At 49.7% G+C, this 14,852-nt stretch overlaps 1 protein-coding gene across 4 annotated transcripts in view; it reads right to left on the minus strand.

The window, feature by feature from the left end:
* Positions 1-8,148: 8,148 nt before the first annotated feature.
* Positions 8,149-14,852, minus strand: part of LOC146799567 (uncharacterized) — a 338,081-nt gene continuing 331,377 nt past the window's right edge. For 3 of the 4 annotated variants that reach the window (XR_014968943.1, XR_014968944.1, XM_085627154.1), the window contains one exon: positions 8,391-8,810. Coding sequence is in view for 1 of the 4 variants with exons in the window: in XM_085627154.1 (XP_085483280.1) it covers positions 8,784-8,810 (27 nt within the window). In the remaining 3 variants the exon portion in view is untranslated. Of the gene's footprint in view, positions 8,811-14,852 lie in introns of all 4 variants that reach the window. The other variant, XR_014968942.1, reaches the window with a different exon arrangement.

The following is a 14,852-nucleotide window of genomic DNA, read 5'->3' on the forward strand; positions in this document are numbered from 1 at the left end:
AAACCTAAAGTGTGTTCAAGGTGTGGTAATAGCCACGATCAAAGCCCACTCTTTAAGGATACGTTGACCAAATATTGTAATGTTATGTCTATCTGTATAGCGCACTAATTACACGTGCGGGCATGCAGGCACTTGAGCAGGTGTATCCCCTCAGAGTAATTCGAAGGGCCAGGCCTTCAGCTTCTTGCGGAACTCAAGTGAGGAAGAGGAGGAGGAGGCTCTGGTGTGTTGTGGGGCGCTGTTCCATGTTTTTGGTGCGATGCATGAGAACGAACGACCTCCTGTTCTGCTCATGTGAATGCGGTGGATGTGTGAGAGTGAGGCTGAGTGTAGATGTCTGTTAGGCTGGTGAAAGTGTATGCAGATGTCTTCAGAGGTGATGTTCCAAAAAAATCGTAAGACATGGCCTTTAGGCAGAGTTAGTAGAACTAGTCTGGCCTCACCGTTTCTGTCTCTATCTGACAACGACATGGTGCTACTGTCAAGTGCAGGGATACTCCTCGGAGTGACCAGGCACTCTACACATTTTTTAAAGTAAATAAATAATAAATAAAATAAATGTTAAGGTATGCCGGGCCAGTGTTGTGCTAGGCTTTGTATGTGTGTGCAAGGAGTTTGAATCGGCTGCTTTCGTGAATGGGGAGCCAGCGGAGCTCTCTGACTTGTGGTGAGATGTGGGGTCACTGTGGGAGGTTGAGTATGAGTCTTGCAGTGGCGTTCAGCCCTGCCAAGTACCACAAATCAGGAGTTAGACTAACGCATTTTAGTGCTGGTGTCCGCATCACTGCACTAAAATGCATTAGTCACGCATAATTAGAGACCCCCGACCACCTCCAGGTGTGCTGAAGCAAACAAGGAGCTGCAGCAGCAAGCTCGATGTGCGCCTGTGACTGTGTCAGAAAATTAAATAAATACATGATAAACACATCAATGGTGAACTCAGGTGCCGCGCAGCCTGATGAATCAATAATCACTACCACATCCGCAGCTGCCTTCTCTGTCTTTAGCAGCTCATCATCCTCGTCAGACTGCCTCATGTGTATCTGGGGGTGGCGTCTTGCCTGTGTTGACACCTGTCCCTGTGACCATGGCATGCAGTGTGATTGGCATCCTAGGCTTCAAGGCAGGCCATTCAAGAGGTGGGCGGCAGCTTTGTTTTTCCAAGTGTGCCCGCTTCGGCCACTGCAGCCTTTTTTTTCCACTTCCAAGCTGGAGTGCAGTCTCACTCAGACTGGTGTTGGACAAGACTATGAGGTAGGAAGCGAGTTTTAATTTCTGGGTCCTGTGTGGCCCACCCACACTCACTGGATAAAACAACATTTACCTGCCCAGCCCTCCACGTGTTGTGGACGTGGAGGGGGCACACGTGTCCGGTCTCCACCGGATCATGAACATGACCACCTGTCCATGTGTAGGAGGCTCACGGAAGGGGGGCCAGGGCATACTTTCGTTCAAGCCTGGGTCCCACTCCTGAGTAATGTTTCTTAAAGACAGCATTGTGATGAATGGACTCATCTCTGCACCAGAGACCAGCGTTGCAGGGTACAGCATTCAATGCTGTTCACTGTGACTCCTCTTTCCTGAGGCCAAGAAAGCCTCTCCCTGAAGCAACTTACCATCAGCATTGACTGAGGCCATTAACATATGAACAACTGGACTGGCGACTTGTGCCCCAAGAGACTGAGAAGGAGCCTCTGCCGGGACCCCTGCCTACATTATGACGGACACCAGCAGCATTTAATGGAGGCAATAAGCAGCGCTGAGACCACTCTGACACCTCCAGCATTTCCCACTGATAAGTAGGGTTGCTGCATTTTCCAAAGAAATGCCTACCATTTGCTTACATAGTTTTATGGCTCAAGCATAATTTTTATGATGGCCTTTCTGCCTTTGTTTACTCTAATTATGAGCAACTGATCATTAACTTGGCAACACCAAAAAATTGTAAAGTGCTTTCTGCTTATTTTTACTTGTAAAGTATGTACTGATGAGGGGGAAAAAAATACTAGCTTTAGGTGCTTTTCACAATTTATGTATCAACCAGATAAATACTGGCCATGCTAGTACAAAAAACATCCCGCTACCCCCAAGGCAAGTAGCCAGTACTAGAGGACCTACTTGTGAACTGGTGCAGTAATAGTAATAACAAAGACAATAATCCAAAGTTGCCAGTCCAGCCCTAGTCACACTCAGATTCTTATTATTGGGAGGTGTATGAATCTGCAGACTGTGCAGCATTTGGGTCAGGCCTGGCTGAAGCATCTTATTATTGTACTATGGGAATTCTGGATGGTCTGGAGTCTGTCTAGGAGGTGGTTTGAGATTCCCGTGTACAGTGTGTTGCCGTAATCAAGCCTGTTAGAGATGAGTGGTTATGTGATGGTTTGTCTGGTGTTCTATGGCAGCCACTTGATGATTTTTCGTAGCATACGTAGGATGTGGAAGCAGGCAGTGCTCACTGTGTTCACTTGTGCTGTCATGTTGAGCTTGTCATCCAGGATGATCCCCAGATTACTGGCGTGGTCGGTGGATGTTGGTCCTAGCTCTGTCAGCCACCAGGTGGTGTCCCATGGGAAGGTCTTGTTTCCGAAGACCAGTACAGACATGAGCTACAAGCATTTGGTACTCATCCATTCTACTACCATGGTCACGCAGTTGGTGAAGTTGGGTCTGGTTGTCGTTGTCTTGCCTTTCAGAAACAAGACGAGTTGTGCGTTATCGACATATGAGATGATGTTGATGCTCCGAGATTAGATGATGTTAGCGAGTGGTGTCATGTAGATAGACGTTGAACAGGATAGGGCTGAGGGATTGTTAGAACTGGGGATTTCTGGTTGGCTAAGGCTTGCGCCAAAGTCAGGCAGAAACCACCACTCTAGTCAGGGCAAGGAAGTTACACACCAAAGATAACCCCTGCTCACCCCCTTGGTAGCTTGGCACGAGCAGTCAGGCTTATCTCTGAGGCGATGTGTAAAGCGTTTGCGCGCGCACCCAGCAACAACACCCAAGGCCCACCACAAAGGAAACTCCACACAAGGTATTCTATAAAAATAGCCTTTGTATTATAGTAAAACACATTAGATAAAAACACACACTTTACAATGTGCCAACAGGCACGGGCAGAATTTACAAGGGATCTGTACAAGGCAGGGCCACCTGGACCACTGTCAGGAATTAGCACTTTTAGAACTTAGCACAAAAATATAAAATTACTGTAGCACAAAAATAACATGTATAGCACACAACCAGTACTTACTGGTATCAGGTAAGTACCACCTACGCAACCCTAACCACTTTAGGAGACTGTCACGCAGGGAACTGGATCCTCACTAGCACCACCTGTACTAGGAGAAAGCAAACAACCACCTAAGTATCACAATACCTGTAGAGGTAATGGAACGTTACACATGATGCATCACATTCAGAGGTGTAGGGAAGGAAAACACATGATGCATAAAAACACATTCAGAGGTGTAAAGCAATGGCACATGACGCATAAAAACACATTCAGAGGTGCAAGGAAGGAACAACAGCGCAAAACTCCCCATGAGCCACCACCTGTGGCAGTCCCTGGGCCAACTGGCCTGGTAGGGGCTAGGACGCCCTGTGTTAAGCAAAGTCAGGGGCAAGACTGCACAGGAGGCACAGTCTAAAACTCAGTGTGCCACAACCTAAACGTGGCAACTGCCCACTAAGTGCTGGGCAGCTGTGGAACGAACTCAGGCACTGGCGTACCTCTGGAGCCCTCTCTGGGCTCTGTCCACCCAAAATGCCCCCTCGAGCCTCGCAGGCTCTAAACGATCATGCTCCCCTTCGTTGGAGCGCTCCGGGCGCTCTGATCAACCAAAGCGGGCCTCGTAGGAGCCTCTCGGGGCTCGGAAACACTGCCCCCGTTTTCGGAGTCACACTGGACTCTGAGGAAATATAATGCGCCTCGTTGGAGCCTCAACCGGCTCTGAAATCAATGCGCCTCGTTGGAGCCTCGGGGCTCTGAACACCAGACAATGCCCCCAACCATGTGGGGGCGGCCCACTGCCTTCCGGGGCCGCCCGATACTTTTAGCGCCTCGGTGCCTGGCTCAGGCACCACAGAAGTGCCCCTGCCGTTGGAGACCCAGCGCGAGGCAGGGGAGGAACCCACGGGGACGGCCGCACTCACCTCTATGCTCACGAGGCGGCGTCTCCTTCCTCGGGTGTCTCCTCCGCGGCGCGGACCTTCCTTCCCCCCGGGCACCTCCTGGGACCCGGTACACGGATCGGAGCCGGCCGCTCCAGACTTCTCGCTTCTTCTTCCTCGCCCGGCGGTAGGAGCGCGGGGTAGGCTCCCGTCCGCTTCCTATTTAAGTCCCGCCTACGTCCGAAGAAGGCTGCCTGACTTCCTGGGTTTCGGCCCGGGCTGCAGCGGTGATTATTCCGGCCGTAAGAGGGGTAGGCTCCCTCGAAATAACTGCAAATAAGCGGGGTGGGCACCCGCCACAGGAACACTCGGCTAAGCGGGGTGGGCACCCGCCAACAAGCACCCAAATACGGGGTAGGCTCCCGTGACACCGGCAGCACACGGCTGGGCACCCGTTGTCAGAAACAAAGCGCTCCTGGCGCCGAGGGCAAGTCCAGGGCTTCCAGGCGCTGGAGGCTGTAGTGAAGCGCCAAGAAACACGCTCCTCGGCGCTGGGGTCCCAAACAAAGCGCTCCTAGCGCTATAAAGCGAATACAAGCGCTCCCAGGCGCTTAGGGATAGCCAGTCCAGCCAAAAAGTCTTCAAAGAGCAGGGGGGCAAAGACTGGGCCCAGAGCCAGCTCACACGGCCCTCCAGCAGGGAGGCAGTCTCCAGTGGCGGTCTCTCCTGGTGCCCAGCAGCAGCAGGCCCCCCCTCACGTGGATCCTGCAAGAGAACAAAATGTAAGGGGACACAGCCCCTTTTTATACAGAAAAAGTCTTTGTCTGAAGGTGCAGGGAAGGGGCGAACCAGTTACAACAGGTTCCTGAGCACTTTGTTTTGCTCAGCCCCTCTCCCCATTCACTGGCAGGGCTAGGGTCATTAGACGCACCACAGGGGCCGGAGCCAGTATTGTGTGGGGAAAGCCCTGTCCTATTCAGGACCCAGGTGTACTCCTCCCCAGCCATCAGTATGCTAAACTCCCATTCACCACTGGGTGACTCCTCCTGACTCTGGGGAATCCCTAGCCCGTCACATGACCTCCACCAGCCAATCGCCAGACAAGCCACACATTTCATACTGCACACCGAAGTGCCCACTTCTAGAAGTGGCACTTCCACACTAGGTACATGCACGCCGCACACATCATCGCGCAGCATTCAATCACACGAGTCCGCACATACCAAACTCGGGCCTGCACACCCCACGCATCAGGAACTACCAGGACACATACATTCCCCCATGCATTCCTATGGGAGGGCAGGCCAACCTCAGTACACGCACGCACTTTACCCTGGGACACAGCGGTAAAGTGCGCAGAAACCAAAAATCACTACACCAAGTCACCAATAAAAAGCAAAAAGTCTCGGGGGTGAACCTGCCAGAAGGGCCAAGTCCAACAGGGACGATCCCTGGGGCAATCCGCAGATCAGCTTTTTGTTCTCTGATGTGAAGGGTGAAATCTGAGTCTTTTGCTTCTTCCCGCGAGGAAGGAACAGATCCATTTGAGTGTGGGTCCTTGGATGCTGATCTCGTGAAGTCTTTTCACGACTATGCTGTGGGATAGTGCCGAAAGCCACAAAGAGGTCAAGCATGATGAGGGCTGATGTTTCTCCTTGGTCCAGGATGGTCTGGATGTTATCGGTGGCTGCGATGAGTGATGTTTCGGTGCTGCCGTTCTTTTTCAATCCTGATTGAGTGTTGTCCAGTCTGTGGTGTAGTTGGAGGTGGGTTGTGAGTTGCTGGTTGATGGCCTTCTCTATCATTTTATCTGGATAGGGAAGCAGGGAGATTGGTCAGAAGTTGCTCATTTGGTTCAGGACGGCTGATGACTTCTTGAGGAGGGCGTTTGCATGCTTCCAGTCTTCCGGGAATGTGGTGGATGTGATGGAGGTATTGATGATATAAGTGAGGGTGACGCAGATTGGTGATGTTCCCAGGTTGTAGACGTGGTGGGGGCATGGATCCAATGTAGCCCCTGAGTGAATGTTCCGCATGATATTTGCTGTATCATCTCTGGTTATGGTTGTCCATTCAGTCAGGTGGCCGTCTTGGTTTTTGATGGATAGGTTGACGATGAGATTGCTGGGGTTGGGTTGATGTGCAAAGTTGCTGTAGATGATTGCAATTTTCAGTGGAAGAAGTTTGACAGACTGTCGCAGAGGTCTTGGGAGGGATGATGTTGATGGAGGTCAAGGGTGTGGTGAAGTCTTTGATGGTTGAGAAGATCTTGCAGCTGTTGACTCTCCCTTCAATGTGTTCAGCTAGTGCTATTTCTTAGTGTCCCTCAGTTGCTGGTGGTAGTGTCTGAGTGCAGCCTTGTAGGGTGTTCTATCAGTGGTATTGTGACTGACTCTCCATTTTCTCTCTAGCTGTTTGCAGTGTTGTTTGACATCTTGAAGGTGCTCTGTGTACAAATTGTCCTGCTTGTTGAATCTTCTTTGTTTGTTGGGCTTGATGGGTGCAAAGGAGTCTGCACAGTTGTTGAAGTTGGTGATGTCCTGATTGAGGTTGTCTGTTGGGTTGATCAGTGCAGAGGGTGTTGATCCAGTGTGCTTCTCAAATTTTGCCCCAGCTGTGTATTTGATGCTGTTGCTGGTGGTGAAGACAGGTTCCAGTGTGTCTCATGCGATATTTGCAATATGTGTTGGTCCTGGGATGAGCTGGGTAAGCCCAATGTTGTTCAGACTTTCGGGCTTTCAAGGAATGCAGTGGAGCAGGGGTCAGTTCTGTCTTTCAGGTGGAAGTTGAGGTCGCCGAGGAATATGTAGGCTGTGGAGTTGAAGGTGAGGGGGGTGATGAAGTCGGTGATGAGGATAGTGAACCTTGCTCGTGGTCCGGCTGTTCGGTATGCGAAGGCTCCATTCAGAATGAAGTTCTTGGGGATTTTCAGCTTGAAGTGCAGATGTTCCATGAATGGAGTGGCGCTCTCCGCTGAAGTTGAGCACTTGACAGAGTCCTTGTAGAAGACTGAGAATCCTCCCTCTGGCTTGTGAAGGTGGTCCTGACGTGCAATCTTGTAGCCTGCTGGGATTGTCGTGGCAATGTCGGGTGCCACTGTGAAGTTGAGCCAGGTTTCCATCAGGAAGAGGAGGTCCGTGTGTCCCTGCTGCGCAGATCTCAGATTTTGGTTGTATGATTCCTGAGAGCTTGTGTGTTGAATAGCTTGCATGCGAGTGAGTGTTGGCATGCGGGTTTGCTGTGGCATATGGTGTTGGTTGGGGTTTTGCTGGCATTGCTGGTGCTTGCGTGTGGTGTGTGGGTAGGTGACTGCAGGAGAACCAGCAGTGGGTGCAGGTGAAGACTCCTGCCGTGGTGTGTGGTACGTTGCAGAAGCAGTGGGGAGAGTGGATTGGCATGCCCTTGGCCTGCCAGTGGTGTAACCGTTGCATGCCTCCACTGCACATCCATGTTGCAGCTGCCATTAAGTAGGTCCAGTGAGGAGGTAGGAGCGCGGTGATGTCACTACCTTTGCAGGTGGATGAGAGATCCAGTTATGCCACTTCCTGTGCTGATGGGAAAAATATTCCTGCTGGCTATAATAGCATTTAAGAATAAAAAAATAGAATTATTAATAAGTCCTAAGTAATTAATTGGGACTAAACTGTATTGTGTTCATGTAAATTATCTGAAAAAAGATCAATGCTTAAATTGCTCTGATCATACACACAACCAAATGTCCTGCTCAAATCCCTGGTGTGAAGTAGCTTCATAGAATTGATGTGACTGAGTTGTCCTGAAAAAAATCTATGACAGTTATCACTTGAGCAGAATATAACAAAGAAACACTGGCAAGACCAATAGGTCTCATCAATAAGAGATGGATCTATTGGCTTTGCAAGTTTTATGTGAAAGCAAGTGTCGAGACATACGTGCACCACCTGCTCCAATTCATCAAACATTAAGTACAGTCTGAGTGCAATGTGTGTTTGCCTTTCAGCATGCCAGGGATGTATCTTATTCTTCCAAAATAAGCATTATAAAGTTGGCTTTGAGTCGTTTCCTGAATTATTATACAGGGGGCAAAACAAATAATAGTGGGTTGTGCATACAAAGAAATTTTGCAAAATGTTTAATTCAAATGTGCTGCACTTTTATTCACATGCTGCACACACAGACTCACAATAACATTTAGTAAACCCACTTGTACAAAATTAAGAGGCGATACTACCATAAGCATGCACCTGGTCTCCCTGCGTCCGCAGATGTCACTTATTGCATTGTGAGGGAGTGAAAATATTTCCAGCTAACGCGTCTAGAATTTTCAATTCTATTAAGGATTTGGAGGCGAGGAATATACTTTCTCTTTCTTTGCTGTTTATTAACATATTTTTCACAGCAGTCAATTACATTTAAACATTCTAAAAATAACTAAATTTCTCAACATTCCCTCATTGATGTCACCAGCAATACACTACTCAGCTGATATCCTTACTGATATAATGACACAACGCCATTTTAACTCCTTTTTCTTTGCCAAATGGTGGCGAACAGTCCAATGTACTTGATAATCTTTCTTGTCCATTCAAACTAGAATAACGAACTGCCCACTTGACTGACCATCCGGGGTGGAACATGTACAGGAACGTCCAGAAGGATTACTGGAAGGCTGAACATCCTGCTGAAATTCAACGATTACTGCTTCTGTTCAGAACCTAGAAAAAACACATGTAATTTTCAATCCACCACGGAATGTATCTCAAAGACATCATTAAGCAAACATTTAGGGTGAGTGTAATACATCATACAACATCAAACAATATTAATTTGTGTGATGTGCCGGGTGGGATAATCCTCGCCTCTAAGTCCTTAATAGATTTTAAAATTCTAGACGCGTTAGCTAGAAAGATTTTCATTCTATGTCTGGACCAGAGGCTATGGATTATGCTTGTTTAAAGCTGATCTACCACCACAGAAGCCACATCTAAAATAGGTTTGCAGTAAGAGATCTTAAAGGTAGAATCTGAGAACCAATCAGCGGCCCTAATGATATCCTGTAATTGGGAACCCAGTGGAAAGGATTTAGAAACCATTACTCCCCAGACTGAGTGGACACCAAATCTACTGATAGCAATACCCGCCTCCCCATAAAGCCACTTGACCCATCTTGCTAAGGTGGCGGAAGAAACCATGTTAAAAGGCTTCTGAAGAAAAATTAGCAATTTGCCTCCAGTGGACCTACGGGGTTCCCTAGCGTAATCTTGTAGTAATATATTGGCATGCAGGTGCTACGACCCTGCATGTAAAGGGACCTATGAGCAAATGTAGGGGTCGGAAAACGGAAAGAAAGGAGTCAGTTAGGAGAAAGATATAGAGTAAAGAAGGTTGGAGCAGCCCGAGTTCCCATGAACCCGTTCTAATCAAGTATGTTACAAGTATACAAAGTGTGGCTCATTATTAGTTGCTGTTGCAATATCACACCCAGTACAATCTTCATATTCTTTCAAACATTGTACAATGCATAGTTTAGGGTGATGCGAAAACTGCGATTATGTAATCTGCCTTGAATCAGTTTTGGTTCTTCTGAATAAAGTAAAAGAGACCCTGTTGCGGGAAAACACTCTACCTGTTAAATCCAGTGCTTTTATATTGGAAACTCTCTGGCAGGACACCAAACAAAGAAGCATGGTTAACTTCACTGAAAGTTGTTTACGCGAAAGCTCAGAATTAGCGGGCTATTATTGTAAAAACGAGGGAACAATGTTCACATCTCACAAGTAGGAATACTTAGGACGAGGAGGATTGCTTAGCTGAATACCTCTCATGACTCGACTCACCAAAGGATGATCCCCAACGGGTTTCCCATTCACCAAGGAATGCCTGTCCGAAATAGTCGAGCAATAGCTGCTAACCAAGGAATAGGTTAGCCAACGTTGCCAAGCCGAGGGGTAGCACTTACGAGTGGCTTCTGACCAAGAACGGAGGAGGAAAGATTCAGACTGTTCCGAAAGGCCAGGCATGACCCAACGGTCCCTGAAATGCACCACGCCATGAGATGTAGCTGGCCCTGTATCACCATGGGATGGCGAAGGTCCGATGGGTCCAGAAGAAGATCTGGGAATGTAAGAATCTGTGATGGGCAAGAACAGGACATCTCCAGCAGAACAGGGAACCAGGGTTGAGATCTCCACATTGGAGTAATCAGAATTAGCTCTGCATGTTGGTTGCAGGCTTGGGCTGACACTCTGGGTATCAGCAGGAATGGAGGGAAGGCATAGTGCAGAGGGCCGTTCCAGTCCTGTAGAAAGGCATCCGTAGCTAGAGCCAAAGGATCGGGCTCCATGAGAAACATTTCAAAAGTTAAATGGATAGGCAAGAGCCAAACAAATCTGTGTTGCACGGGCATCATTGTTTCTGGAGTAGCAGGAAGATGGATGAGTGAAGCCTCCACTCGCTGGCATCCTGAAGATGCTTTGAGCTTCAGTCTGTCACAAGGTTGTCCCAACCCAGGAGATATTCCGCAGTCACTGAGATGCGGTGAAGGAGGCAATAATGCCGAAATGCCTCGGCAATCTCAACCAGAACCTGGGATTTGGTCCCGCCCAGTTTGTTGATGTAACTGGACTGCAGAGATGTTATCCAATTTGATCTTCAATCAATCAGGAAATTGTAAAGCGTAATACTCACCCGTTAGGGTCTCAAGGCGCTGGGGGGTGGGTGTGATCAGGTCAGTTGGGGTCATTCGAAGAGCCAAGTCTAGCGGTCGTTGCTGAATTGGTGCAGTGTCAGGCTTCACCGGAGTTGAAGGGGGAGATCGTTGCAGGTTTTGACTGCGAGGTAGGACAAGGACCTTCCACCTGCTCTGGTCCTATGGAAGCATGGAACGGGGGCTTGGGAGAGGTCGGCTAAGCGGAGGTTTCTCTTGGGGGCAGTTTTTTGTTGATTCCAGCATAGAGGGTATTGCCGTGGTCCAGTCTGCTGGTGATGAATGCGTGGGTGACAGTTTTCTTGGAGTCAGAGGTGGGAACCACGTGAATGTCTTGAGTAGTATGCAGAGGGTGTTGAAGCATGCGGAGGAGACGGCATTGATCTGGCGATTCATAGAGAGATAATGAGTCTAGTATAATGCCAAGGTTACGTGCGTGGTCCATTGGGGTGGGGTTTCCAGAGTGGGGGCTCACCAGGTGTCATCCCATGCGGAGGGGGTGGAGCCGAGGATGAGGATTTCTGTTTGCTCCGAGTTGAGCTTCAGGTAGCTGTTCCTCATCCAGGTTGCGACGACTTTAATCCCTTCTTGGAAATTGTGCCTGGTGATGTCCGGTTCCTTGGTGAGAGAGAGGATGAGCTGAGTGTCATCGGCATAGGAGACGATGTTGAGCCCATGGTTTATGATGATGGTTGCGAGGGGTCCATGTGGACATTGAAGAGGGTGGGGCTGGGGGGATTCCTTGGGGTACGCTGTATCTGATCTCTGTCAGTTCTGAGAGGAAGGGCAGGAGTCTTATACTCTGTTTTTCAGCCTGTGAAGAAAGATCGTAGCCAGCCTAGAGCCTTTCCTTGGATGCCGGTGTCATGGAGTCCGGTGGCGAGTGTGCGGTGGGGGACGGTGTCGAAAGCTGCTGATAGGTCCAGGAGGATGAGGGCTGCCATTTGGCTTTGGTCGAGGAGGATGTGGATGTTGTCTGTGGCAGAGAGGAGGGTGGTCTCGGTGCTGTGGTTACATTGGAATCTGGATTGAGAGGTGTCTAGGATGTTGTTGGTTTCGATGAAGTGTGCTAGCTGGGTGTTGAAGGCCTTTTCAATTACCTTAGCTGCGAAAGGGAGCAGTGAGATGGGCCTGAAGTTCTTGAGGTCCGTCGGGTCTGCGGAGGGCTTCTTTAGGAGGGGGTTCACTTTGGTGTTCTTCCAGTTGTTGGGGAATGTGGCGGTCTCGAGGGAGCAGTTAATGGTTCGGCATAGTTTGGGTGCTATGGCAGTGGCGGCCCTGTGGAAGATGTGCGACAGGCAGCGGTCAGAAGGTGCTCCGGAATGGATGCTCTTCATGGTCTTTAGGGTGTCTTCTGTCATGAGTGGGGTCCAGATAAGAAGTGTCCGTTGGGTGGCATCACTGGGGGTGGGCGTTGTGGCAGTGCAGAGGTCTTGGTCATGGAAGTTGTCATAGAGCGTCTTGATCTTGAGGTGAAAGAAGGAGCTGAGTCTGTTGAATAGGTCTTGAGAGGGAGGAACGTCAGTTGTTTTGCTGTTGGGTTTTGCAAATTCTTGTTTGATGGCTAAGAGTTCCTTGGAGTTGTGGGCGTTGGAGAGGATTCTGTCTGTGAAGAAGTTTTTCTTTGTGGATTTGATGAGTTATTTGTGTGCCGTGGTGGCGGTTTTGTAGGCAGAGAGTGCTTCTAGAGTTTTGCTGTTTCTCCATGTCTTTTCCAGTCGTCGTCAGGAGCGCTTGGATTCTTGGAGTGCCGTCGTGAACCAATTTGCTTTCTTGTTGTGTCGTCTCATGGCGTTCTGGAGGGTGGTAAGTTTGTTGGTGCAGTTGGCGATCCATTGGTGGAGGTTACTTGCTGCTGTGTTGGAGTCTGTTGTAGTTGGGGGTGGTGTGCAGGTGAGGGGGGAGGTGAGGTGTCCAGATTCGGCAGGGGAGGCAGCGTTCGCACTTGTGTGCGGTGGGGTTAGTAAAGGAGAAATGGTCATTCTAGAGCAGGTTCGGGGTGTAGCTGAAGAAGACGTTGTTTCCTCCTGCGAAGTGTGTGTCTGCGAAGTGTGTCCCCCGCTGTGTTAGTGGGGGCAGAGACAAGTTGCTTCAGCCCAATATTGGTGATGTTCTCTAGGAGGGTGGTGGTGTTGGGGTCACTCTGGTTGTCCAGGTGGAAGTTCAGGTCTCCAAGTAGTAAGTAGTCTGTGCCGGCGAAGGCGTGGGTGCGATGAGGTCAGCAATGACGTTGGTGAAATGGGTGCAGGGGCCAGGTCGTCCGTAGGCGAGTGTTCCGTTGAGCGTCGTTCTGAGGTTTGCTTGGATCTGGAAGTGAATGTGTTCCATTGGAGGCAAGGCGTCCTCCGAGTCAGTGGTTGTCAATCGAAGGGAGCTTTTGTGGACGATGGCAAGGACTTCTCCTGGGCGGTTGGGGTGGATTTTTTTCAGGATCTTGTATCTGTCGGGGATAGTGGTTGCGATGTCAGGTGCGGAGTTGGCATTGTTCCAGGTCTCTGTGAGGAAGGCGACAACAGGGGTTTGAGTGTTGAGGAGGTCCCAGATTTCTACGGCATGTCTGTGCAGGGAGCATATGTTGAGGAGGATGCAGCTCAGTGGTTTGTGTGTACTAGCGTCTGGCGGGCTGTGGGCTACTTGGCATCGTTGTCGCGTTCGGGGTTGAGTGCATGGAGAGTGCTGGGGTTATAGCAGCGGGGGGTCGGGGACCAGGGTCCCTGCACTGGTCGCGATTGGGTCGCGGGCGGGTGCAGACAGGCTTGTCTGTGGCACGCGCCAGCGATGCAGACACTACGGGAGGCCGCACAGCGGCCACCATTAAGTAGATGTTGGGGGAGGGCGATCAGCTGGGAGTCAAGAGCGGGAGTGACATGCTGGGGAGCAGGGGAAAAGGGGGCATCAAGGGCGGGCGAGCGCAAGAAGAGGGAGCGAGGAGGGCAAGAGGGAAAAGGGGCAAAAAGAGAGAGGCAAAGAGAAAGACGCAAAAAGAGAAAAAGGCAATGAAAAAGAGGTAAAAGAGAAAAAGTAATTGAAAGAGAGGCAAAGAGAGAGAAACGGCAATGAAAGAGGAGCAAAGAGAGAGAAAAGGCAATGAAAGAGAGAGAGAAAGAGCCAAAAAGGATACAGGACAGAGTGGAATAGCAGAAGAGCAGGGTGCTCTTCCACTAGACCACCAGGGATGAGGCACAGGCAGGAGCCTGCGAATGAAGGAGGGCCTCGGACACCTACCTGGAGGGGGCTCAGGCTCAAGGGCAGAGCCTTAACGGTGGAGCTGCACTGGGGGAGAGCAGTGACACTGACCAAGAAGGTCAGAGATCTTGCTCTTCTTGCCGCACAGTGGCTGCCATTAAGGTACACACCAGATCGAGATGATTTGAGGGCTCGAGGAATTTTGCGGGCTCAAGGTGTTTTGTTATTATATGTCTGCTGATTTCCTACATTATTGCAAGCGGAAGTCAAAGAGCCCTGTAGTGCAGGGGGGCTGGATAGATTGCCTAAAATGAGGACACCAATAGGCCCACAATCCTGGCTAGCACCCTCTGGGAGATCTTGTCCTGGGAAAGGGAACAGACTTTAGCTTCTGCCGAGGAAGAGAGAGCAGAGCCGACGCCGAATCGATTTGGAAACCGAGGAACTCTATGCATTGAGAGGGAGGAAGGATGAACTTTTTCTGGTTCACTAGGAAACCCAAATCCTGGAGCAGTTGAATAGTCCAGGATAAATGATTTAGTAACTGGTGCTCGTCTTGTGCCGTGAGGAGAATATCATCAAGATATGTGATAAGACGGACTCCTCGAGCCTGAAAATGTTCCACAATTGGACGCATCACCTTGGTGATGCACTACAGTGTGGAGGACAGACCGATGGGAAGGACTTTGCAATGGAACTACTGACCCTCCCAAGCTAACAGAAGGAACTTGTGAAGCCGAGTAATAATGAGGATTGAAAGTACACGTCTTTCAAGTCAAAGCGGACCATCCAATCTCCATCTCGGAGAAGATCTCTGAGGAGATGAATCCCCTCCATCTTGAAATTATGGAAAAGGGTCCACGAG

The sequence above is a fragment of the Triturus cristatus genome, chromosome 9 (assembly GCF_964204655.1).
Source record: "Triturus cristatus chromosome 9, aTriCri1.1, whole genome shotgun sequence".
In the NCBI taxonomy this organism is placed as follows: Eukaryota; Metazoa; Chordata; class Amphibia; order Caudata; family Salamandridae; genus Triturus; species Triturus cristatus.